This window comes from Accipiter gentilis, chromosome 33, assembly GCF_929443795.1.
Source record: "Accipiter gentilis chromosome 33, bAccGen1.1, whole genome shotgun sequence".
NCBI classification, from domain to species: Eukaryota; Metazoa; Chordata; class Aves; order Accipitriformes; family Accipitridae; genus Astur; species Astur gentilis.
This window is the reverse complement of record NC_064912.1, coordinates 13,538,569-13,566,510: the sequence shown is the minus strand read 5'-3', so window position 1 is coordinate 13,566,510 and position 27,942 is coordinate 13,538,569. Positions and strand designations below refer to the sequence as shown.

The window sequence follows — 27,942 nt, the reverse complement described above, 5'->3', positions numbered from 1 at the left end:
ATGGGAACTTGAAATGGGCAGTAAAATAGTAAAAGACATGTTTTTTTGGTGATAATATATCAACCTAAGAAGTGAATGAGACTATATAGCAGCTTTTTTTCTCATTCATAATTTTAATATGCTGAAATCCCTACATTTTAGTCTATTTGGCTACAAGCTTTTAAAGTAAATGTTTATAAGTCCCTGAGAAGAAAGACATAAAATGAAACAAATGACAGCTTTGAATTATAGTTGTGACGAATATTGTCATAATAAATTCTCTCCTCACCCAAAAGAGCGATGAGGGATTCCTTCTGTACCGCACCATGTTTTCACAAGTCAAATACAGCTACTTGTTCAATTTATAGCTTGCTTTTGGGCTCAAAGTCTCCACACGTGTTACAGGAACTCAGCTGAACATGATTCAGAACTCTTTGTTTAAGAATACCGTGTTTCTAGATCATTTAGGCTGAGATTTTCTGGGCTGTACAAGGGCTTTTGCTACCCAAGCCAGAGGCACTGGTGTATCTAAATCCTCTGGGCAGCGTGTCAAGCTATAATCTTTTAGAGGTGTTGCTCTACAGCTTGTTTCTACAGCTATAACTGCAAGAGGAAGGGATGCTGAAATGGTCGTCAAAACAATGCTTTCATATGACAGATTAGCCATTTTCAACACCATGGTCCTTATCTGAGTTGTAATGTATATTAATCACCAATTCCCTACTTTAGCTCGATTTGCTGTTGCTACGAAAGGGGATGACAATTTAAACAACTGCTTCTGGAATACTTGGCTGGTGTGCACAGCTTTGCTCTGAACCAGATTTCCAGTGGAAAATGAATCCATTTAGACACGACGGCTACACATTTTGCCATATCTTTATTGCACTTTTACCACGTTGCAAACAATTCCACAAAAATGCTGCAAAAGTAAGCCTAGAGCTGCTGAAAGCAGCTTTTTACCCATATATGTATATATTTACACAAAACTATCAAAAGCAAAGTTGAAAAGTAGCAGCTCAGCTATGATAGTCTAGAAAGATAAGAGCTGCCACCTCCTTATGGACAAATAGTACAACTTGTCATTTTACATCACTTTGTAAAACCAACATTCAAGTATTCCTGTCAATGCACAATCAGTGAAATTCCCTTCTGGTAACCACTGTATTTATTATTATTATTATAATAATTATTATTTTTTGCCTTTAAAAGTTCATAATGCCTTAACCCTTTAAATACTGAGTAGCTGGGAAAAAAAAGCATTCAATTTAAATAAGATACAGTGGATTAGAGCACTTAAAGGGTTAACACAAAATACTAAGTGGACCGTCACCACAAATAAAGTGTGAGTCACAAAACTATGCCGTCCCTCTTAGTTAAATTTGGTAGGTAGGTCTGGGGTTTCATAGATATACCATATATAAATACAAAATATTAAGTAAAGGCCTCCTTTCTATACAAAAAGGACAGGAGGTGTTTTGCTATCAGACTGTTGTCTGTCAATGATCTGAGTATTTTCTGAATCTTTTCATAATCTCTCTTTAGGAACTAACGAAAAGCATCACATTAGACTTATTTTTCTTAATGAACTAATCCTTTGCAGAGTCTACACTTTACCTACTTTGGGAACAATTATAGCTCATTTCTGAATTCACTGAATTCACAAAGTGGCATATACAGTCTTTTGCAAGACTTCTTTTTTCTTTTTCCTCTTTGAAACTTCTTTACTTGGCTGGTAAAAACGTAGTCTTGCGATTTCACTACCTCTCGGTCGTAACAGTGTTAACATCAGCGTTAAAGTCATTTTCAACCACATTGTCATAACCATCCTTTTCTATACAGTCACTAACAGCCTTGAGGACAATCCGCAACCGCCTGTCCATCGCCTCCAAGTGAGGCTGGTAGAGAATGGGAGCTATTTTATCTTTTAGTAAAGATTCCTTCATCAAGAGACTGAGTTTGTATTCCTCCTTGGCTAACAACTGTAATCGCAGATAGGTAGACTTCCTTATTCTAAAGAGAAAAAGGAGAAAGAAAAAAAAAAAGCAAATCAGTATTTTCATCACTATTGATCTTGACAGGGCTAAAAGGCATACAGTCAGCATAGCAATAATAGTGTAAAAACCTTATTATGTGATCTGAAATGATGAGAACCAGGCCCTGTCACAGTCCTAATGAGCGGCTGGCATTGTCACCTGGCCAGCGATCTTTGGGAGCCCTTAGGGGTGGAGAGGTTTTGGAGCACGCTCTACAGTCAAGTACGGACAGCCTCCGTGTTCCTCGGCTGGCTGCGGCACCCGCTGGACCTGGTGCAGCTTTCACAGCGTCATGCCCATCTTGGCAACGACACGCACGGCGCATGTGGCATTGAGGTGGGACACGGGCGATGGCAGCGGGGGCTCCTGCTAGTCCACCCTGCTGGGACGCCCAGAGCCCCTGCAGAGCTCAGCTGTGCAAAGCTGCAACTCTAAATATCACCTCTCCTCTCTGAAAATCCTGGCCATGGGCACCAGGGCAAGCCGTCGTGAAGCTCTTGAACAAGCCGGGCTAAGTTTCGCCACTTGACTTCCATGGGACGTGTATTTTGTCTTAATAAAGCCTCTCTCACAACAGCTCACAGCCACGGTCCTGCAAGGTCCTGATCTCAACAAAGCGCTTAACGTGTTAGTGCGAACGCTCAGGGCTCGCTCAGGTCAGGCTCCCCGGGCAGGATGATAACGTCTCCTCCTCTCCGTGGTATGCAATAAAAGATTCACTTCAACATTTCAGTCCTATTAGCGGAAACAACTGTATAAAAAGGGAAACGACTCCAGAGGTGAAACGTACCTGCAGCACTGGTTTAAAGGCACCAATATGGAAAGTTCGTCATGGGAATATTTTCCAAACCTGTTTAAAGATAAGAGCAAGAGCATGACAAACACTGTTTTAAAGACTAACTTTTTTCTTTTTTTTTCTGCAGAAAGATTATTAAAGGTATTTACCCTCTTCCATTATCTAAGTGGATAATAAATGTTTCATTTCCAAACTTCTCAAAGGTTTCGTAGTGATGTCGATCCATGTTACCTGTGGAATAAAGAGAAAAAAAGACCGTTCTCACTCTGGCTTGCTGCTGAGCCCGCAGGCCGGGATAATACAAAAGCCACGGTTCAGTGAGAAGCCCCGTGCTCCCCAGACACGATGGCTGTGTAGGGCGGAGAAAGCAATGGATCTACTGAGCATATTTGCTTCTACTGTGGAAACCCCAAAGGACACGATACTGGAAGATGGGCTGTTACACCACTGGGAGCTTTTCAAACTTTTATACTTAAGCACTAGAGGACCCATCAGGAGACAAACCCAACCTTCCCACCCTCCAGCAACCCCTCCTGGTGTGTGCCAAGGAAATCCCTCTCAAGTACGATGGCATCTCAACTGTGTGGGGAGCCTGGTCATCCATGAGGTAGCTATGTCCTAAGCCAGCAGAGCTTCATTGGTGAAAACGAGCTCTGCTACTCCAGCGCTGGGTCAGTACGGCGTGCAAAGCACCCATGGTACACGTGCTGGGTGTGAGATTTAGCTTAGGGAGGGGAAAACGCATCCTTCAAGCAGGGACGTTAATCCATACGACTTTGCTAATATTGTATTAAACTTTTTGAACTACGACCAAAGATCCTTTTTTTCCTCTAGTAAGAACTTTGTCCAAATTTCTGGCTGCCTGGAAAGCCAAAACGATATTATGGCTCTAACATATGGATCAGGATGCTACTGCAGTGGTACAGCTGACCAGCTCTGGGCACCCACGGCAGGCAGAGGCGTGATCTGCTTCTAAAGGTCAATGTGCAGAGTACTGGTGCCAAACTATGAATTTTGTCTTCATGGCAGGGGTCTTGAGCCACTTAGCGATGCCACATATGGCTCCTGAGCTGTGATTTGGCCTCTTCTGCTGCAGCCTATCGCAGAAATCTCAGTAGTGGCAATGGCAGAGGATGTGTCCGTGCTGGCATGTGTCCAAGGATCAAGTATGGATATTGGCACCTTACAGGTACACTAGCTGCAGCAGAACAGGTTTCATAAGAGAATGTCTCAGTGTTAACCACTGAGCAGGCTTGGAATAGGTGACTATTAGCTGCTTGTTAATAATTATTTTATTCCAGTCAGGTTACATAAACACAAAAAACCTCCCTGATACATACCACAGTTGCCTTTGTGACCAAGCAATACTTCTTTTCTTCCCCCCTCTGACAGTTTATAGAGCAAGCAGCAGTGAGTACTACTGCAGGTTGAGAACAATGTGCTTAATTGAACAGCCCTTGCATGTGCATCCAGGAGCCATACATTACAATGGTAAAGCACTCACTAAAGCAAACTCTGAAGCCCTTAACTGTTGTGAAGTAGACTAGCCTGACCTACGTTCATCAGCACCCTGCATTTCTGAACATCTTTGTTCCTTTAATCTGCACTGATGGGAATATATAACCATGTAAATCTGCATTTTCTCATAATCATCCAGAACGGCACATACAGTAAATGCAGCTTCATCCACGCTTTAGCAAACTGCTGAGCTATGCAGAGCGGCGTAGAAAGAAATGGTTCTTATTCTAATTAAATGTTGCAATTAATTTTTGAAAGAGATGAAACATACCCATTAGGAAATCAAAAACTGTCATATCCATTATATCCAGAATTCTGGTCCCACTGTCATACGGGGGGGTTTGTTTAACCTCTTCACAATAATCTGGATCAACTTCCCATCTGGAAAAGCCAATATTTCGATATTTTATGCGACACACAAAGCTTACCGAGTATTACAAAAAAATGTTATTTTGCAAAGATCTAGTTGCATCACGTTCGATTGAGGGCAGGGTCAGGTAGAGGCAGCAAATTCTTCAGGCTGCTTCCTGTAATGCAGGCAACCGATAAAGATTGTGACTGATGAAAAAGGAAGAAAATCACAAGATTGAAAACTATCTGGCTAATAGCTTAAAGATTTAGGAGACCAGCTGCACCATCAGTCATATGATGAGAACATCTGAGACTTGTTTAGGGCTGCTGATAGCAGTGAATCTTTCTCTCTCGGATAGGACTTAGACAGGTCCCATTGCATCCTGTCAAAGCCACTGGAGGTATCTATCCCACGAGGGAATTATGCCATTGAAGGTCCTTTCAGGACCATAAGCTGGAGCTTCTGGCAAGTGTAAGTACTCTGTCCCTTCCCAGGAGCTGGACCTGCTGAAGAAATGCAGATGCTCTCCTAAGCCTCGATGCTTCAGATCAGGCAAGGGCAGTAACTGTTAGCAGCGCTTTATTTTCCTCTCGCCCTTGGCAGCTGGCGTACCCTTTGCTCACCACTACTCACTCTGCTTTCTTGCGCTTGTGGTAGGAACGTCTCCAAGGGTTTCTCCAGGTTTTCCTTTTTGCTAAAGACAAATCGGGTAGGAAAGCAGCCAGAGACCCCTCGATCTGATCTGGTTTTCCACACAGGGCGTGCTCTGTTGAGCAGTAGTAGGAACATTCCCCGTAGAAGCAGATGTTGTTGGCTGGCAAATAAAGGAAAAGAGTTTTAAAACCTACCCTTAAATTAGTGTTCAAGAATTTACAAAAGCACTGATGTATGTATGAGCAGAAATAAATCTCGGACCCAAAACGCCGTTACCACACATAGTTTTCTTCCACTGAAACCACTAGAAAGACATTCACTTCAGTGCCTGGGATCACGCCCTATGCTGAGCTCTCTGTGACTATTTCCAGTCTATTTATATTCCAGAAAACCAATCTTTTTTTTTTTTTTTTTTTTTTTTTTTTTTTTAAATCCTTTCCCTTCTCCTTTCATTTTCCCAGACTGATACATCCTTTGGGATATATTTGTTACCCCAGGCTGGAACCCCAAATGCCACAGCTAAACAAGTGGCACGTGCCCAAAATTAAGTCACCTTTCAAAATCTTGGCTCGTTTCTTTAAGAAGAGACAACAACATTTCATTCATCTACTTGCTGGTATGAGAAGAACTGGCAGTTTTACTAAGGAGAATTATTTACCATGAAGACTCATGTGGGGGTGTGTGTGGAGGGTGGAAATAGCATAGATGTAACTCCGTCAGCACACATCTCAAACACAAATTTCTTTCTCCACGCATCAAGTTACTCCAACAACCACAGAAAAAAAACCTGCAGCAGGTTTTGGAGCGTGCGTTACCTTAAAACCTCCCCAAAGCTGCCTCCACATATTTCTGTACAAACAAGAACACCCACCTCTTTACAAGAACCCTCTTCCCACATGAATTCACCGAAGGTGGGAGAGCAGCTCATCCTCAACCCCCACCAACGTTGGACCATGAACAAGAACAGCAGCACAATGCTGATCGTCTTGTCGATGTGCTACAACTCTTTTGACATTGCTTTGTGCACGTAAAATGTCATTAGAGGAAGACTGTGCCCTTTCCTTATGGTAATGCACGAAGCTGAGAAGTCACATTGCTTCCTCGTTCCCCACAAGGCCCCTAAATTCGAATATCGCTTCTGAGCTACTCTCCCTTTGGGCAGGATCAGTATAAATGAGGCAAGAAGGGCTGGTGAATAGAGGGAGGTGATTTTTCTGCCTGCCACAGAAGACCACGCGGCTTGGAAAGGTAAGCCGGGGGGTTTTCACGGCAGCGATGCCCTGCAGCACGCCTCCCTGCCCATCACCCTGATGTCCTCCCCAAGCCAGACCCAACCCACGGGTGACAAAGTGCCGAGCGGAGACGGTACGCTGCCGGTGGGCAATGCAAGGGAGACGATGAGTCAAGAGAACAGGGAGTGATACCGGTGCCGGTGCTACGGAGATAACAGGAGGGAGGGAGAAACAGGGCAAAGAGCTGCGACTGGGGAAGGAGGAGAAGGAGAGCGTGGAAGAGCAAGGTCTCGTGATGTTTTTGATTGTATTAATTAGCCATATTATCCAAGACCAACTGCTAACCTTGGAATTACGTCATGAAATTGGACTAAAAGGCTGGTGTGTTACTACTTGACGGTTTGCCTCAGTTCTTCATTTCCAAGCCTCTGTCGATGGCCATCAGATTTGTCCATTACGTTGTGATTACTTTCCTCTGGACACAGCCTTTTTGAAACCCTCTGTTGTGACTGACTCATAAGGGCCACCCATCTCTCTGTGCTCAGGAACAACTCCAACTCGAACTGTATATTTACATTCACAGGGTTGGCTCATACCAGTTAAATACATCCTGACTCAGTCCAGAAATATTTACCCTGTGGTCAAAAACCTCGCTGACAATTACTGAAAGAAAAGTACTTCAGGGAACAGAAAGTGAAGAACAGGAATTAAAAAAGGAAGGGAGGGAGCACTCAGCACGTCTATACTTTTAATTTTGTATTTTAAAGCATTTTACCAGGCAGAATATCCTCTCTTAAAAATTATTTTAAAAGCTTTTTCTTACATAGAAGGCATACTTAGTCCCTTACCATTTGAATTAAAGGAACAGTAGTTTGAGACTTCCCATGAGCTAAGAAGTGACCATGTCCTTGGCTGATAAGCCACTCAGCTTGGCTATTTCCTATGAACCCCAGCACAAATCTTGGTACTGCCTATCACACAGTATGCCTATTAACTTCTAAACAGAAATCCCACTCATTTTTCCTTTCAAGCAACTCAGGAATATAACTCATATCGCTGAGAGTGAAGTTTTGAAAACCTTTTTACAAACTGGATGGGAAAAGAGCAATCATGGTTAGGGAAACTCAGGTTGGAAAGGTCTCTGGACTTCCCTAGTCCAAGCTACAGCTTCAGGCCAGCTTCTCCAGGTTAAAAAAGTCTGAAACCCTCAGCTTCTCCTTGTACACCAGATGCACCAGCTCCAGGACCATCTCAGTGGCTCTCCTTCAGACTCACTCATTTCATTAGTCTAAAATCAAGTCAACATCTAGACAAACCCAACCTAACGCAAGCCTTGGGCGTGCTGCCCTGCAGTCTATAACCTCTCATGGGTTTCCTTTTCAAAAATACTATCACAGCCTGGACTTGGCACAGCTTTTGGAGGGCTAACACAGGTGCCACAGCTCCACCTTTGATCGTCCCGGCAAAACCAGGAGGGCTTCATGCCTCCCTGTGAACCTCGCCCATAATTCAGGATGAAAAGTGAAGAGTTGTCCAAGCACCTGTGGGCAGCACTGCCAGCTGCAGGCAGCCTGCAAACTGGAGGGGGGGGGGGTGGGGGTGGTGTCATACTGGGCTGGTAGGAAGGTTGGGATATTCTCAGCCACTAAAAACTGGGGAGAAACATCTGTGATTTATAACCTTAAAAGAATTACTGCGGACAAAATATTTCAAGGGGTTCCAGGCTGCCACAAGGGATGATTTACAAGAAATCACATACAGATGCTGCTTGCTACAGGCTAGCACCAAAGAATTAGGAGATTTAAAGAGATCCCTTATTCCCTGGGCACCTGCTGCCTCGGTGGGAAGGTAGGGCTGCAGCGAGGGTTTATGGTTCCAGTGATCTGAAGCTGCAGTGGGGCTTGTGCTCCAATTCACCTGTGTCAGCATTACCCGCTCGCCTGTGGAGGGAGAGAACCCCCCCCAGATTTGTCTTGATCGTCTGAGACAATTTATCTTCAAGGGTTTCTATGACCTGACTTCCACCTGGCAGCGGGAAGCTGATGCTCGGTTATCTGCCACCGTAACAGTTTTGTGAAGAGCAAATGGCCCAGCAATGCCCCTCCCGCGCTATCGCAGCCTCTGCTGCTCACTATGTAAATCTGACCTTTCAAAGAAGGAATTATATTAAACACAGCATTTTGCACAGTGGGAAGATAAATACTGTGTTTAATAGTTTGCTTCTGAATTTAACTTCGGGAACAATGAAACCCTGCTCCATATTGTCAACGAAAGCAACTGGGACTAATCATTTGACAGTAATCACACATTCGTATCCAGATAAATCTTCAGGAAAGCTCGGGGGCTATGGCAGTGATGGCATTCACTGCTGCAGTGACACAGCTAGCACGTGTGCTGCCTGCACCACGCCGGGCCGTTCCGCTCCTGCTGGGCTCCTCCAGCTATTGATTTTCCTACAGAGCCCCCATCGCCTGCAATGGGAGTCCGAGAGATGGCGGGATGCATCCTGTCACTAAGACAGCAAACTTACAAAAAAAAAACAGTAAAAAAAAAAAAACCCACAGTAAAACCCGGTAAAAAACAGTAAAACCGCAAGTGTATTTCTTGGTGAGAAGTTATTTTCAATGGCAAAGCTTTTTCTGCCGGCTGTTAATTTTCCCTGTGGGCTCAGACCTGTGGTACTTGGTCTCCACAGCTCCCGTCCGATTTCTGGGGGTAGTGGAGATGAAAGGATGCTGTATCTCACGTTACTATTAGAGAAATTAACTGCTTTGATTGATACAGAATAGACATCCTGATATGTCTATCCTAGTTCTTATATACAGGCAGTGAGATGAAGCAGCCTCAATTTTCTGGGGAAACATTCATTTTTAAGGTTTCTTAAAAATGCAGAAAAAAAAAGGTACCAAATATAGAAGAACACAGTTCTCAATTAAGACTTCGAGGTGCAGTAGCAAGCCTCTTTGAAACCTAAGTAGGTGACCCACATTCTGCACAGCAGGCTGAGGGTGAAATTCCAGCTAGAGACACAAGCCCAGTGCTTCGCTGGCAATCCCACGCTAAGAGCAGGGTTTGGCCTTTCAAAGGCAAAAATAAGAGGGAAAGGGGAGATGAGGCCTGTTGGAGTGCGGTCCTTCTGCTCCCATGAAAATTGCCCAGCCCGTATGTTCCTCTCTTATCCGAAACGGGTGTTTCTGTACACACCCCTGTCCCTAAGTACACCTGCAAAAGAAGTCACCGCCAAGAATTTGTGCTCCTGCAGAGCGGGTAGAAATGGCAACAGCACCAGTGCTGGCAAACCACAAAGGGAGGGATGTTTATACATGCTGAAATGTTCAAATGCTGCGATTTTGCAACTTGCAAACTCCTGCTTCATTAAAAACCAAAATTGTTTCCCCAAAGCACTAGAGAGGCAAGAGAATCCCAAGCAGTGTTGCAAATGTCTGATTTTCATTATCTGAGGATGAATGGATACGATTCGTAATGAAATCCATGCAAAAATCATGGTCTGGTGATCGAAACTCCAACTAATTACAACAATTAAGAACCAGAGTGTCTGTGTACTCATCTGTACATTCTCTGTGCGTCATCCCGATAGCTGAACAATAATTCTTCTCAGGAAGAAAAGGAACAAGTGGAGATACCTTAAAGCAAATTGCTTGGCAGAGCAATTCTTTTCTTGAGATTTGCATGACTGTTAATAGAGGACATTTAGCAAGCCTGTGCAATTGGAGTACTGGAAAGAATCCTGAATATTTACTACAGCAATGCATGAAAAGATCTTTCTTCTACCTGCTCAAAATAATAGGTAATTCAGAATTGCTATTGTTTGCTGAGAGGGGAAAAAAAATCCATAATCCCTTGGAAATGGCTAATATGAACAAAAATGTAGTGCTTACTAGCTGTGTAACATTGATTTCTTTAAGCTGCTGCCTCAATTACTTCCAAAACGAAGGCTGACATCATTAACATGTCTCTTTTTTCTTAGCAAATTACCATTCATTTGTAAGAGTAGCAGGGCTACTGCAGCCTGCCCTACTGCAAAGGATGTAAAATTCATTTAAATAATTACTGACCTAATTCCATTTCTCACGTTTAGTCCAAACTGCCTGGAAGTGCACTTTTCTGCAATCTGCTTTCTCTCTGAACGCAGCCTAACACATCGGCCGACCTGCCCGCTCGCAGCCATCACGATTTCCCAATGGAAAAAGGGATGTCGCTCCGCAGCCCGCTCTGAAGCTACAACCGCCTCCAGCTTCCCGGCCCTGATTTCCACACCTGACGGGACAAGTGAGATGGCCCAGGCGTGGAAATGCAGTGAGGTTTCTTCCAACACATCCCTACGCCGGTCCAGGGAATAACATGGTGTATTGATGAGCGTCGTCAATATTTATCCTCTGAGGGTTTGCGCTGCAAACAGTGGTCTCCCAGCCTGAGGAGATGAGCTTTCTATAAAATCAATTACATTTAGTGCTCGTTTAATTTTGGAGATGTATACGGGTGCACGGAGAGGGATACATTGCCAGCAGCCACCACGCGTCCCCGTGACCATTAACCGCCACGGAGCACCGCTGGGGATGGAGATGCAGAGACACGACCACCTGAAAGGGAGTCCCAGAGGGGCCTCGAGAGCTTAATGCAGGGGCACAGACTGGTTCTTGCAACTATCTATACGTCACACCTCAATTTCTCAGCTTTGCAACCAGTTCTCCCCCAAAACCAACTGACTTTGCTGCCCCTCACCTGCCGGAGGGGACAAGCGAGCCTTTCCCCGTCGTCCCCAGGCTCCCCATTCCCTGCCCATGCTCACCTCCCCAGGCCACGGGGCTCACCCCAGCACGCTCCTCTTTTCCCTTTTCTGCCCTCAATCTGCCGCCTGAGCTGCCTGCCAGGTTTGTGAATTTGTTTCTAAATGCTTAATTTAGGACCTTTATTACTTTTTTCATTAAGCATTAGTTAATGCCTGCCTCTTAAGGTCAGTATGAACTACAAGACGGAGGTTGGGCATATGTTAATGAGAATCCGACTAATTAAACCGGGGACTTGTAGGGAAGAACTCTGACAAGTAACCAACATGATTTAAGCAAAGTATATTGATTTAGGAAATGTAAAATTGAAAGAAAAATTAATTGCTTAAGCGTTTTATTCTTCAGAAAAGCCTGATTCATAGTTAATCAAATATTTTAATTGAATTTATCTGAGGCCTCTAAATAAATTTGAATAAAGGATTATGCTTGGATCATCCCTTGGATGTCTAGAATTTCATAATGACAAGATAAAGATCTTCATCCAAACCGGCAGCCTTAACTCCGCATTGCCGTGCTCTGGCTGCTCTAAGCTGCTCAGTACTTGAGTGCAGTTTTATAATTCTCAGAAATCACTCAAGTTCAGCCCTAAGCCTTGATATATAACCTGGGAAGACTAAAAAGCAAGCAAACCTACTAATCCGTGTCTTACTTGCTAAAATGGGAATAAAATGGCTTATATTTCAAAGGAACCAAAGTACCTTGTGCACATAAACAGTCACAAGATTTTTTTGCCATCTTTTGTCTGTGATTGTTTGCCTACAAAAAATCAAGCAAAAAAAAATAAATGTAGACAGAGAGAAACAAAGAAGAAGAGGGAGAGAAAGTGACCGAGGCACCAGTGCCCAGCTGGAGCACACAGAAATGTCTGCACATCAGGTTTGGTGAACGCTGTCACCATGTACTGTCACCACTGTCACCACGACTGTACATGTAAAACTGGAGCGCTCATAACACGGGGTGAGATGAAATCTTTTGTAATTATGTAATGGGTTTTACAAGTGAAGTTACTGGAATAAATAACTGTCTGCTCAACTGTGTCCTGCAGAGCTGAACATAAATATGAAGCTAAAAATAACAGCCATAATAATGACTTTACTGGTGATCACAAAAGTGTGATAAACATTTTAAGAGAGAAAGCTCTGCAATGACAGGGCTGGTTCCTAGCTAACAGCAATAAATTACAGTTATGTCGGAAGAAACTGTAATTAAGTCTTTGGATCTTGACTTTAGGGATCTCGGATAAACAGCTTCTGGCCAATCACACACAGAGCAAGGGAGAGATCTCCGGAGATTTCTGCTCCAGATTGCCTGTTACCCAAGTCACAGCCCAAGTTCAGCAAAGCACATTTGCACGCAGCTGAAATAATATGAGTTAAGCTCACTGGAACACAGTTACATGCTTTAAATTGAATGTTTCCCTATATAGTTTTTCTTGAAGAACATACTTAAGCATGTATTTTTGTGCCTTTAACTCAGAGCCTTAATTTCTCCATCTCAGCATCCCAGATGCTAAACAGAGATGACGCCACCTTCTCCCACCCTTTGCCCATCTTCGCCTATTCCAGTTGTACATTCTGGTGAGCAGGGCATGGTTTTACCCTGCTTGTAAAATTCTCACCCTGTGGAGCTCCATCTTTGGCTGGTGCCACCAGATGTGAAAGAGCGAAGAGTAGTAGAGAGTGGTATCGGTTCCTGGGGTCAGCCCTCAAAGCAAGAACGAGGACTGGGAACAATTCAGGTCACTTCTACTCTGGCCTCTGCCCAGCAGAGAATTTGAGCTGGAAGCAGGATATGTTACACATCTGTTTGCTTGATTTTTTCAAACTCCTGCTGTAATAAAAACTGAAGTACATGACTCTGAGAAAATTAGGTTTGGGTCTTCCAGTCAAAACTGAGAAATTTGACCAACAGAACTGACGGATCACACTGCAGTAGAGAAAAAAGTCTAAATAACTAATGGGCTAAGTAATAAGGTTTTGGGTAAACTGAGAGCAACAGAAGAAATTGCTTTAGAAATTGCTCTACATAAAACATTTGTTGAATACATTGCTTTTGTGAACATAAAAGCCTGTCTCTGTGGATAATTTGTCAAGGGGAAAAGGCACTCAATTCAAAACAATAAAGTCTTCTTTGTAGGCTATGTCTCCACATTCATTTTTATTCAAAGGTCTAGAAGACAGTTCTATTAGAAATATCTGAGCAATTAAGCAATCTACACATTGTTCCCTTAAGTACGTGTTCGGCGGCATAGAAAGAGTATAGAGTTATTTCCCAGACTACCTGGTGAGATGAAAAACGTTCTCCACAGTTTCTTGTCACGAGTAACATCTCGTATTTCTCTCGTCATGTTAACCAGTCTACCTGCAACTGGTGGCACGCGACGGAAATCCAGGATCCTGGAAGAGAAAGAGAAGAGATAGTTTATGTAAAGGATTAAAATACAGTGATAGTGATAGGTTTTAGGAAGGTTCATTACACTCTGAAGGCACATTTATCTGTGGTCTTTAAGGAGTAAAAAGCCCATCAACTTTAAACTGGATAATCCTTTGTATAATATATTACAAAATATGTCCTGAATATGATCAGCTCTGACTTCCCTACATAGTATTGAGCAGATGCAAAATACAGAAGAGTATGGGGACACATTGTTCCATGAAAAAAATGAAGACACATAGAATTCCAGAAATAAGAGACAGTAAGAACTTATTTTTGACTTTGTGCTACTTCAGGATTGTTATAACATGCATTTTGCTCACCAATTTTTTAAGTGACTTGAGGAATGGGGCTTCAGCCTCTTTCTTCCATAAACACCATCTAATGATAATTTTTTTTTCTGGCAGTCTTAGTATTTGTTTGATTTATTTGCTTCTGCTCCTCTCTGTTTTAATACCCTTATGCCAACCTAAACAATCTCCCTGAGACGAAAAATTTTCCCACGGGCAAAGGCTAGGTGAAGAGCCTTTCCCTACCCCAAACTTCCTCGCCTTAATAGATCATTAAAAACTGCCTATGAAGCAGTGCTATTAGATACAGTAAAAGAGCAAAGGCCCCACACAAAGCCTCCCCACAGTGGGATTTTTATGTCCACTGTCTGCTGATAAGATTTTCTACATTGGGTAGCAACTGCTTTTTCTGCTTAGTGTGTGGATATTTAACGTACCTCCCTGCAGGAACTCCATTAATGTTTTTTCCTACAGCACCATCTGCTTAAAATGGCAATATAAAATATAAAGCAGAAGGGATCAACGCCAAGGTCAACAACAATAAAATAGAGAAGACCCCTGAAGGATCTGACCAGGATGGCTCTTAATGGCAAGTCTACCCTGTGCCACCCGCTGACGGGTTCTCTTATCCTAACCATCAACCCAGAAGGCAGCAATACTACAAGTACCCCCAAATAATCTGTGGCTCCAAAGCTTCAAGCTTTTGAAAGGATGTTTCTTGGCACTCGGGCGTGAAAGATGCTTCAGTTCTAACCCAGCCTGTGAAATGCCCTGGTTTCTAGCCATACCGTTAATAATTCATCACTATTATTAAGTCCTGCTCATAGTCTGGGCAGGCTGAGAGGGCTGCAGACCCTTCCCAGTCTTGGGGTATCCACCATACCCTGCACTAATTCTGCCTGGGGGGACACTTTCAGCTAACGGGAGCATGGGATGCCCACCGTTGCCCTCTCCTTCCCACTAACTTGTGGCCTAAATACGCTCCCGATTATGGGACGGCCGCAGCTTTTTGCTGTGAAACCAGAACTCCCTCCCCATCTCAATTATTCCTCTCTGAATACTCACCCCGTTCCCCACGTCTCGCTCGGATTTGCGTGCCCTGGAGCTAACGGGGTGAGCCAGACTCCTGTCACACTTGTGCGGTGTACTCCCCGGGAGACGGGTCCCCTCCATATGCACTTCAAGATCACAGGGGAAATCCATTTCTCCGCTTCTCTTCAATACAATTTCTCTTTCTTTTTGAGAATTACTTATTGTCAGGTTTCTCATTCCCAGAGCAAGTCACATCTCCTAATTATTAATCTACCCTTTCATCATCTGCCATTTCATTTATTCTTGGCATTTGCCCACCTTTGTTCCACTTTTCCCTCTTTTAAAAGTAATTCAGTTACAGGGCTGGCCAAGTGCAGAAACTTATCACAATATTTCCACTTTTCTTTTAATGCAAATCCATTTTACTTGCCTGTCCAAATGAAATGCTGCTATTTCTGCATTATGTCTTTCATAGTCTGAGAAATAAAAAAAGTCAGGTGGGGTTTCTTGTTCTCTGGTTTGTCTGCAAAGAAAAACAAGGAAAGTGTTTTAATGAAGGGTTAGCATTTCTAAGGAGCAGTACTCAGTCATCAGCGTGTTATTCAGGAGTTCAGTATCATTTGCTTAATGGAAGGCCTTTAAATACTTCATGTGTGCATTATTTGCCATGTAGCTTTCATTTTTTCTTCTTTTTTAAACTACTGTAACAAAAAAATAGGAATTCAAGACTTGTGCATGCAGGCTGCTGTCACAAAGCTATTCCACTCAAGACTCCCGCTCTATTTAACAAGATCTGTTTTATCACTCTCAAACATTTCATTAGTGATAGCGGTGAAGACAATGTCATTTCATTAAATTATCATTAACTGTAATTATGAAACTTCCAAAAGTAATAACATTTTTCTTTCATCTTTGGCAGCCATGCAGCTCCTATCTAAAATATGACTCTCCTTTTATATTACGTAGAGCCAAAAGTGACATGTTTTTCTCATTTCAGAAAAAATGGGATCATTGCAGTTTGACGGCCACGACATATGTCATGTTTCAAAGAACATTAACAAGACTGTGCTCCAGAGAGGATGCAGAATTTGTTGTTTCTTCAGTTTTAAGAACCAATAAAAAATGTCATTCTGATGGAAAGGCCAAAGCTTCAACACTGAACTCCATGGAAAACAGAAAGCTCTATATAACAGAGGAGAAAATCCTGGTCTCACTTTAGGCAATTTCCAGTCCTGATGCCTTTTGGTGGAGCACAACTCAGGCAGTTGACCAGTACCGTGTCTTGGTCCCACCTCAACCCGCATCATGCCCTATTTTGAAGGCTTAAACAGGAGATAAGCACTGTAAAGCTGTTCCGTGGAGCATCTGCAAGGGAGGACAGCTCCCCAGAAGAGGAAAACAAAGCTCTTTCTCATTCCCCGCTGTCACAGGTGGCCAGCTGACAGCTCGTGCGTCACCCATGCTACACACTGGCAATTAAAATACAACTTCTGCACCATGACCTTGTTGCATGAAAGGCTTTGGGGTGGTGCAGGTGCAGAGCTCAAACCTCCAGAGAATTCGCAGCAAGCCCTAATTATGGGGCTTGTTGGGAACACGAAGCTGTGTCTATTCCCACAAAGACCACCATGACTACCGGGACTGGTATCTGCCTGTGAGTCCTCCCACATCTACCTTGCTGAAGAAATCAGATGAGTGTCATGGTGTTTTGGCTATATAAAGATTTTGCTATGCAACCAGCAGGGTCTGAAAGGCAGATATCCTTTCTCAGACATTCTTCTTTACATTAATATCTTGGCAAGGTACTCTTATCTCGCCCCAAATGATGAAAAATTGCCATCATAGAGACAACATCAAGATATTTGACTTGTGTCCAATATAACTCAACGTCAGATGGGCCTCCAACACCCCAGTGATGCTCTGGCCAAAACAGTCTTGACCACTGTCATAGTGGTGGTCACGGAGGTGGCCAACACTTGGCAGAAGTCCTGCTAGGGCATTGCTGTGGCTGCAAAGGGTTCACAAGGAGGCAAGCTAAAAGTGAGCCTGGCATAAAATAAAAAATATTTCGCTTTGTCGCCATAATAAATGCAAAAATGGAAGGAGCGTGCCCACAAAGAGGAATACGGGAGAGCCAGAAACCTACGGCACGTCACACAATACACCATGAAATCAAGACAAGAGCTAGGAGAGCTGCAACCTCGTTGTGCATATTCCCCTCAAAAACGAAGAAATGAGGCCTGAATATAAATTCAAAGGGAAAGATTAACATATTTCCGTTGGGCAGAAAATAACACATTTGTGTGTAACTTTCTCTTCCCTCCAGATTTTAAAATATTCAATTTCTTCAACAAATCTAAGAGAGAAAGATTCATCCCAAGCTCTTGCAAACTTTACGCATATCAGCACAGCTGAAAAGTTGCAGAAAATATTACTAATTAGCTAATCAATGCCATCTGCTTTTTATCTCCCAAAGACTTTAAACAAATCGCGGATGTTCCTTTACAAGAAAATCTTGCTCCAGAAAATCAGACTTAAATAAGGGCTAGATCTCAGGCTTGCAAGCACAGCTATACCCCCGGCCCAGCTCCTCCGCGCTGCCTGCTCGACACGCCGGGCAGTCAGTACATCACCGCCGGTATAGTCCGGTCTCTCTAATTTCACTTTTCTATTTGCTCCCTGCCACCCCCGGCAATGGCTGGGGATATTATTCGTTTGGGAGTAAGTATAGCTGTCCTGCAGGCTTAGACTTGTTTGTACATATTTCTCTCCTGTCATAATGTATTATTAAGTGGTAGTGCACCCTCCTAGAAAATCGTGAACTTGATTGTCCTAAAACCTTCAAAAATGGACACCAAATCCACAGTGCAATCTAGACAATGGAAATACCGGTATTTTTTGAACCTGACTACACATTATGAAACAAACTCCCAAGTTTCTTTGGTGCTGCAGCTGCTTCCCTCTACTTATCTACAGAAAACCGCTCTCCAGCCACAGTCCCCACGGTCCATGCCCATGTCAGACAAGTATGGTACCCGCTTTTCTGTCTCTTGGAAATATTGGGTTATTCTGAATGTAGACTGGAAGGAGGATTTCTGAAACCCCCAAGCTGCTTTACATTCCTTATGTTCCTTCGCAAAGCTCTGCAGAACTAAATTGTAGCAGATCCAAACGTGAAGCGCTCCTCTGAAATAACCTTGAACAATCCTTTCTGCTGACTTATTCCAATATCCCATAGATAGAACAGGAATCTTGTTCCTTGGATCTGACTTTAGCTGGCAAGAGTTTTCTTCAAACATACATTTATTCTTAATTTGATGTCTGCAGCAGCACCTAAAGAGATTCGTTGGTAATTCCTCAGCCACAGTAAGCTGCCGTACTGCCAGCAAACACTAACCTGTGTGATGATCATAGTCTAAGGCACACAACTGAATTTAAAAAGCCACATGAGCCTAACACAGCTTTGCAGCAATGGAATCAATGGGCTGTTACGAGAACGGCTTTAACAGTGTTAAAAGGGCACCTACATCATACTCTATATTTTTTTCTCTATCCAATGTGTTTATACCTGATTTTATTTTATCCACGTTAAAAAAGTTGCTATTTTTCAGTGTGCACAATCTAAATATGCATTGCCTGCTTTGGTGCTAATTCTTCTAATGATCTAGTCTTGTGTATATGTATAGAGAGATGGAAGATCAAACTCTGACGTACGGTCAGCAAGTCCTATCAGTTACTCTGGCTTTAGATGGTGGTAGCTGGCCCTCAGTCTCTAAGTGACAGGCTGGGAAACAGACACGCACTCTGAGTCCCTTCCAGGTCAAGTAAAATATCTTCTAAACCGACACTGGAACCGACCCACCCCACAGCATGTTTTAAATCAGAATTGCATTTTAAAGGGGAAAAAACCCCAACCCTCAAGTTATTTTGGTTTTATTACTTGACGGCTATTGAAGGTTATTTTCTAATAAAATGACCCGTAATGAGATATTTAAGCAATCAGACCAATATGCCGAACCTCCGCAGAAGGGTACGCTTCTGAGGGACAATAAATTAAAGCAATGGTCAGAGCTCCTCAGTGCCAGCAGTAACAGCTCACCACGTGCAGGGGACAGGTTCTGCACAGGTTGCAGACAGTGGGAGAGGATTTCTGGCAGCAGCTCTTATTTTGCAAACAGTTGGAATCTGGTGATCTCTCTTTGGAGAAGGATTTGGCAGATATTTATAACGGCAGGCTGGGAAGCTCTGGAGGAGAGACAGATGGAGGTCTGTTGATACTGCACACACTTAAAAATTACACAGTGGCACCAGACCAATTACAGCATAAGGAAAAGACAAATCAGCACGGTAAGACTAGTAGAGCAGAAATAAGAACTAAGGGGAAATCAAAGTCCATGAAAATTTCCCTGCCATGGCACAAATCGGAGAAAACATGGGAAGTAAAGAACGATTTTAAACAGGACAGGGACACATTTGCTTTGACACAAGATGAGATGCAACTGTGATCTCATCTTGTGGCTAGAAAAGCAAGTCATGCTTACAAATACAAGAAATAAAGCTCCTCTGATAAATGAAGAGAGTCAGGAATAAATCTGGCGAGTCAGCTCCATCCTAGCTATGGCTGGGACCTGTTTTGGTGTTCAGTAGTATTTGGATAAACCAACACAGCGATTTGTGTGCAGAAATAATTGCAAAGCCTCAAGTTTTTCTTAAATGTTTCTGTAAACATCACCCAAAACCCAACATTAATAATTTCTCGCCTTTTTTTTTCTTCCTGCCATTCGTGAACCTCATCACCACAGTGAGATTGCAGGCTCTGCAGACTCTCTGGCATTTCAGAAAATGCCGTTACAGAAACTAAACTTTTAACTTGGAAATCTATATTTAGTCTCCAGGATCACTCGCATACACCTGCCTAAATTGCCAGGATTAATACCCACTAGGGCCATCTATTACTCGAAAGAATCCTGCCTCGATGCCAGACTTCCTCCGCTCTGGAGGGGTCCTATTATCTGTACAGCAGCCAAAAAGCTAGAAAATAGGGCAAACATCCCAATCTGAGTCAAGTGTTATCCTGACAGACACATGCTGCCTTCCTATGCCGCAGTCCAGAGACATTTCAGAGACACCTTTTGCGTCAACCCCCCCGTGTACCTTAACTAATCAAAGGACGTGCCGCTGATTTGAAAACAGCTCCTTTTAAATAGGTTGCGCTCCGTTTCTGACACGTAATCAGGGGAATCAACCACGGGGATTAGGGATGATTATGGATCACAACAAGGAGCTTTGCCACAGCAGGGAGTGGGTTTGCTTGGGTTAGCCCATTTTGCAGATGGAGACCCTGACCCTCTCCAGCCAGGGAAATTCGGCAGCAGCAAAATCGCTAAAAGACGGAACAGGCCAACAAGGTATGGTAATTGCACCGGCAGGGACACTACTAACATTGACAAGAGCGTAATTTGGCTATTGGAACAGATAACTGGAGATTATCCGGGTCTACCCACAGCTATAGGTCGCTATTCTTCTCCTTTGGAAAGCAGCTTTCCTCTCTCCTAGGGGAGTATTTAAGGTGTTTAAATACCTGTCCTGGAGCCGAGTTGCAGGCTCAACAGTTAATATGCAGTGCTACCTGAGTGATAAAATATAGTTAATACAAGACTAAAAGGCTACCACTCAGCAGTTTGCTGCTGTTTCAATGACTTTGTGGTCTGCGAGGGACCTGGGGACTTTTTGCGTTTGGAAGCGCCACGGTGGGGCTTTGTAGGCAGCCCCTTGCTCCGGCAAGCAACTGAAGCACAGCTGCTCCATCAAGTCCGAGAGCCTTTCTTCCAACACAGACAGGCATGAAATCTCCCCGACGCTCGCCTGTGAAGTTCTTCTCTGTACTAGTAGGAAACTCAGACAGAAAGTCCGGTGTCTGCTTGCAAGATTTCCTCCCCGCCGCCCCGCAACCCTTATGTCAAATTGGATTGTGCAGCGGGGGCATCTAGAGTGCCCTGAGATAATCTAAAGCTTATTATTCTAAGTGAAGGAGGCAGCCCATGGAAAAAAAATGATGTCTCAGAGGCAGCTGCAGTCCTTAGGAGGGTACTTAGATTTTGTATGCAGAGTCGTATCATCCCGGAGGGCTTTCGATGCGTTTGGCACCAGTTAGAACAGGTGGAAAAAATGCCACTTAATTTTATAATACATTTTAGTGGCTTGGTAAGTCCTTAGGAAGATAAATGATATTGCTAAAGCAGCTACATCTACAGTAGCGGAGATATCTGGTGCCTATTTCTGACTCCTTATGGAGTCTTGGCAGCTGATGGCTTTGGCTTTATCAAAGTGTTCTGCTACAAAGAGCACTCCCAGGAACGATAAGAGCTGTTTACAAGAGCAGAATACGGTCCAGAAAATGAGTGGCCAATCCAGGAATGCAAAGACATGCAATTTAAGTGGTACAGAAAGGATGTTTGGCCCGTTTCATCGCTATCATCCGAATGACAATATGGGCCTCTGCAGGATATTCAGGCTTCTCCCGTTTAAGTAGCAGTTCTGCAGCTAGAAAAAATGAGAGAATATTTACTGTGGCAGAAAGACAGAAATTCACACAGGGATGTGATAGCAATAGGAATAATTAGCAAACCGCCAAAAGGATAAATACCGAGATCATGCTGTTGCATGCCAGCCCCGGAGTGCTTTTCTCCCGAGCAGATGAAGAGAGCTTGACAACAGCACATGCTCAAGGACCAGTTAGCTTAATATAAATCATAAACTTCTGATGCAGAGAATGACAATAAGCTTCCAAAAGAGCATTTGTATATCTAAATATCTCGTTACCTGCCACAGGAGGATAGTGGGGCGAAGAGGGGGAGAAGATCCACAGGGAAACAGTACATTAAGGTGGTTTTGCTTTCCATTTCCAGTTGCGGAGTCAAAGAAAAAAAAGGCTCAGGAGGTCACCTAACCCATCCCCTGGCTCCAGGGCAAGATCAGCTATACCTAAACCATTCTTGACAGACGTCGCTATAACGTGACCTTCTCAATGTCCTTTCACAAGCCCACGGCTACAGCCTTCTCCTCCTTGTCCCCATGTGCTGGCCTTACTTTTCTGCCCATTTCCCATCTCGCTTTTCTTCCTCGCTCCATGATCAAGGCACAACCATCCCAGCAAGACTTGCTGCAGCTGAGCTGAGTGCCTTTCCTAGGCAGGAATACATGCCAGAACCTAGGAAGGCAGACACACCAGAACAACTGGCTCCCATTCCTGAAAAGAGCATCCCCAAGCCCAGACCTGGGAATTAAGCCTTAACACCGTTAAGACTGCAGATTCCTCAGCTCAGGGACCCCTTCTTTACTAAGCACAACTCATTTATTCTTAATTCATTAAAAACTCAACCAACCCAAAGCCTTGAAAGCCTACTTTAGGCCTTCCCCTTAAAACCAGCACTGTTTCTAGAAGACACTGAAGCAACCTCTGATTCCTCTACATAGATCAGGGCAGTTGTGCAAAACCAGTCCCTTGCTTGGAAGAGCACCAGTGAAAGGTTCCTGCCACCCCATGCACAAGATGTAGATAGATATACATAAATGTAAAAGCAGATTTTCACCTGAGCAAAACATGAGTTACCACTCCTGACTACACAAGCAGATATGATATGAAGGGATGAATAATCAGGGTAACTAATATGATCTAAGAATATGAAAGATTCATTTTATTCTCCACTAAAATATAAAAATAATAATAAAACCAGACATTTTCCCCTTCTTTGGGGCTTTTCTGTTCTTTCTAGTGTTCTGGATTCGGTATTAATATCTCGAAATGTACTCTCTCTATACTGTTGCCTTCACTGACATTGTGCTGACAGTAAAGTCAGGGCATAATCTCACCAATCATCATTTCATTGTCTACCAGCACAGGAGAATAGCTCTTTTTTTCATTCATTCTTTTGCGCTTTCAGATACATAAGACATGAAGAGAATCTTTGATCAGCACAAAACACATAAGAGTTTGATCAACTGGGAAAATTTCCTTCAGCAATTCAGAATATTACTTCCAGCTCTGCCTAGTAAGTAGCTGCCTGTCACCATGGGAAAAGCAAATGGAAAAAAAAATATTAGCGTAAGCACATTTGTCAGGATGTCTTCCCCACCCGCGCGTTTCGGCGCGACAGCCAGCAGTCCCCTTCCCGCTCCCAGCAAACGCGGCTAAAGAGAGGGGGGGTCCCTGTGCTGGGAGCTGCACTTTCAGCCTGGTCAGAGCTCAGATTCCCAGGTTGTTTACGTTAATTAGTTGTTATTATTGTTGTTGTTGTTATTTAGAAGATGGCTGAAAAGAAAGCAAAATGAAAGGCTGTTACAAAGCAGGTAAGCCGTACAAAACCAGAGAGGTGAGCTCCAGCGCTACCAAACCCTAGATGGATGTCTCTATGTGTGCTTAATGTATAATCCAACACATACAGCAATATCTAATACTGCCTGCTCTGGTACTGGACATGATTTGACCAGACAAGTAGGGTCATTCTTTATAATATTTGCCTGTATTTTCCCTGCCCCCCACAAACATCTCAAATTTAAGAGGCAGGCACAGTGTTTGAGAGCAAGTAAGTTGAAAATACTTGAGGTGAGGTGAGTTTTTCCAACATTATGGGTTAGAGGCTGATCTCGGTTATTACTGAAAAGCAGCACCGAGTGCTGCGGTAAGTGAAATAAAGGGGCTTTTCACACCCGCTTTTGTAAGCTGTGTACAGGGGTGCTTCTGTTGTAATGACACGCATGGCTGCTTTTTGGTCAGTAGTGGGGACCGAAGTGTGTATTTCCAAAATTAGAAGCTCAGCTCTTCATACCTTGCTTTAAAGAAGCCTACCCTCTGCGCAGGGAGCTCAGTGGGAGCTATATAATCCATACTGGTACGCTGATTGTGCGGGAGGCAGCACATGCACACAGAATTGCAGGTGTGCAAGTGTGGGGGAGCTGCTACACGTTCATCTTCCTCTCCCTCTTTCGGGGTGCTGGTGGGGAGAAGGGATGTGGGATGGAGAATAGATGAATGTTGATGCTATGGTTTGGCTAGGTGGCAGGGCCCGTTGGCTAGATATTTTTCTCTACCATCCGGAAAAAGCCAGGGCTTGTACAGAAAAACACATGAGTCATGGTATGAAGAGAAAGGGAAGCTCGAGGAAGCTCCTGTCACTGATGTACTTTGCAGATAAAAAAAATCTTACCCCAGAAATAAGATTTGATTCATGTTTGAGATAGATAGAAACCTGACCTGACATACAGGAGTTGAAAGATTAAGAGGTACTTGACAGCACAACAAAAGAGTTCCCAGTGCCAACGTGAATAGGGTCAATGCTGTTGCCACAGCAGGGAGAAAAAAAGCCTCGTAGCAATTAAATAAGCAGGAGGCATCATTAATAAGGTGCTACAATGATGTTTTGTGCCTTTCTTTAAGGTATTGTCATTAAGAAACTATATCACTATCAGTATTTTCTGCTTCTGTATGGCTTGGATTCCTTGGTGCTCTTAAACAAGTGGTGTGAGCATTTTTGCCATGCCAAGTCCATGATATCTGTCATCTTTCCCCTTGATTTATCCCTTTGAGGCTCTGTTGTACATTGTCTGCTGGCCATAAATTGCAAACATGAAAAATGATACAGCTGCAAAAACTATTTTTGAAAAACAGGCAGTGCAAGCAGAGCTCAGTGTGAGCCCAGGTACCTTCAGCCTTTCTTCAGGAAAAAGACTGCAGAATATTTTCTACAGAGGCTTTTTGGTACGTAACATTTGTAGAGCTCTGAGAGCACAGGAGGAAAAATGTATGTAAAATTAGAAGTCTGAAGCATTTCTTCAGCCCCGAGAATGTTATTTAATATGTCTGGGGTCATTAAGGGTAGGGATTTAATGGAACAATAACATTAAACATATTAGAAGCATAGCAGAGCTCAAATTTCTTTCAGCTTGTTGGATTTTTTCTTTTCGCTGTATGTGATATATGTGCCATTGAAACTCCAGGGTTCACAATGGGTTCCAGTTCAAAATAGGTTGGAAAAAGTAATTACTCTGAATCTGATGTATTGATACATAACTTCTTCCTTTTTATTCATGAGTTTCCTCCCCATCATTCTGAGAACCGTGAATGCTAGTGAGCTTGTCCTCAAAATCTCCCAGGAAGCAGGAAAATATTAGCCCCATTTTTCAGCAAAAGCTGCAAAACATGGAGCTATTAAGGATTCAGCTCTGCCTTAAGCGAAGCACTCTAGCCTCATTAAGCACATGCTTAACTTTGGGCACACATATAGCCAGTGAACTACACGTGTCCTTGACAGTCAAGCACAGACTTAATACTTCCTCGGAGCTCTTTTGTGCTCAGCGCTTTGCAAGAACAAGCCAGTGATAAGCACCAGATCCCCGCAGCAGCTCTGGCCGCTCACCCCGTCCACTTCCAGACGCACAGTTGGGTTTTTTTCTTCTTCTTTTTCCACACACGACAACAACGACTTTGGGGAAAAAAATGTGTCGTTCTGCCAGAAGCACAAATCCGTTTGGCCACAGGCTTTGGAAGATCCCAGATGTCACCTTTCAGGTTGACACTGAGGTCTGCAGGTCCTAGGTGTGCTCAAGACTCCTTGTACCCGAATAACTGCACCATGCAAAGCACTGCAACTCCTCTAAACAAAAAAATAATTACTTTTCTTACTTATATTGCCAGACTAACCAGAAATAAGACTCAAATCCTGCCTTTCAATGTGTTTCCTGCCCCACACAGGGAAATACAAATAGATCTAGAAAAGCTCAGACAACTTTAATGAGCTCTTATATTCCAGAAACGCCATTTGAGCTGAGCGAGGTACAGGAACGGGCTGAAGGGCCGCAGGCAGTATGTATGAGCAATAAAGACCCAACACTTTCCTCTCCAGCCCAAGTGGAAGAAGTTGTTTGGACTGAATATTGACACAACTAGAAGCACCACAGTGTTTGCACTCTGTATTCAGCCCATTTGGTACTGGCTCCCTCTTTCAGTTTGTAGTTCGGAGTTTGAATTTCTCCTCTCCCTCTCTCAAACAAAATGTTTGCAGTTCTTAAGATTGTTTAAGAGGGATAAAACCTAATACAATCACACCTCTCTATTAGACTTAAGCAGCTGTCATTTTATTGTGGCTTGGAAGAATAAATAAAAGGATGCTCAAGCTCCAGTTATGAAAGTGAAAAATCCTTTCAAATTTCGCTGTTCTGTGTCATGGGTGACCTACATATCTGCATTTGTACAGGGGAGCTTCACTTTTCCAAGGACTCCAAAGGAATAACTATGCTAACTTATGGCATGCTCCCTCCTCCCTTCCCACCTACCCGTGCAGAAGTCAAACACTTTTGGCTTTTTATTTACAGTTTACCGTTCAAGAGCTACTGAATACTGAATGGCACAGAGTTAAGTGCCCAAGATTTCACAGATAAATAATTACCGTCAAAATCATTAACGGGACAGAGCCTACATGGTGTGTATATGTAGACCAATACATCAAAACCAGCGTGAAATTCTCATTTGTAGAGTGAGCTGCTTTTACCAGCTATGGATCTCAAAGTCTGGATCTTGTCCTCACAGCCAGTACAAAACGAGAAACAGGGGATCAGAACAGCGAAGCACCTTGTGCAATTCCCTCCTGCAAATCCCAGATCTTCTGAGCACCAGCCGATAGCTCAGCTCAAGCCACTACAGCCCAGAACTCCCCAGGAGTGCCCCGCACGGGGGGCCAGAGGATGCGCTCGTGCCCAGTCCTTCTGCTGGTCAGCCCTAAACATTCACCAGAAGAACCGCAGGTTTTGCTTTTCGGGCTTGTTTCAATCCCAAATCCTGAGAATCTTCCGTAATTATGCCAGTGAGGCCAGCAGGCATGTGGTTACTGCAAGATAATCGCTCCCCAGGGCTGAGTGTTTCTAATTCCTCGGAGGTGTGATTTCCCAATAAAGCACACGCACCCCTGAACTCGCCTTACCGCTGCTATTAACATTTCTTAATGTGTGGCAAAGGGTGATGTGCCTCTCTGAGCTGGAAAGAAGGTGTAATTGCCTGTTTCAGACTACTTTGTGGTTACAAAAGAAATGGGAATTGCTTTGATATGGTGCGGTATTTCATTGCTCTAATAAAGCAAACTATGCAACCTCTCTTTTTTTATTTATTTTATTTTTACTCCTGTCTCATTACTACTCCTCCTGTCAGCAAACATGATCTCCGTGAAGGGCGTCTAACTTAGTCTTTGCCCTAAGCTGCTTCTGCAGTTCGCAGGTAAACTTCCATTTTTTAATGTATTTTCTTCCCAGCCAGAATTTTGCCTAAACAAGGAATACAGAACAGCACTTTGTTGCTCCCCATGCCCCGGCTGTTCATGGGCACTGGTCCCATCCTGCTGCAAAAACCAGCGGCTGCTCAACACATCTCTGAGGCTGATTTCCCCTGACGGACAAGTGTGCCACCTGGGTTATTCCTGTCTGCAAAGTGTTACGTGTTTGGGAATGTGCGGACGTCACCACTTCGTCATTTTGAGGATTTCTCAGGTAGTTGCTTTCTGACTGGCAGCTGCCAAGGTGATTTACAAGCACAAATACTCTAGGGTATTTGCTCCTAAACCTCTTGAGAACAGCGTTTCTCAGTCTCGGTCAGACAACGCTCCAACTTTTCAAGAAGAAAGAATCCATGGACCATCTTAGTATTAACTCAAACATTTCACTCTCTGGATAAATTTGAATTAACTAACTAACTTTCTCAGCTTTGGATGTTCATTTATTGCATGAGTAAGAGCGCACTGGGTTAGGAGCCCTTTTTTGTAGCCGTTTCA

The 27,942-nt window shown here is 43.5% G+C and overlaps 1 protein-coding gene across 1 annotated transcript in view; it reads right to left on the bottom strand.

The window, feature by feature from the left end:
- Positions 1-837: 837 nt before the first annotated feature.
- Positions 838-27,942, bottom strand: part of FAM20C (FAM20C golgi associated secretory pathway kinase) — a 59,700-nt gene continuing 32,595 nt past the window's right edge. Inside the window, 7 exon segments of the mRNA XM_049791324.1 lie at positions 838-1,989; positions 2,803-2,862; positions 2,958-3,039; positions 4,598-4,707; positions 5,312-5,492; positions 13,653-13,768; positions 15,558-15,650. Coding sequence (XP_049647281.1) covers positions 1,737-1,989; positions 2,803-2,862; positions 2,958-3,039; positions 4,598-4,707; positions 5,312-5,492; positions 13,653-13,768; positions 15,558-15,650 — 895 coding nt within the window. The 3' untranslated portion in view covers positions 838-1,736.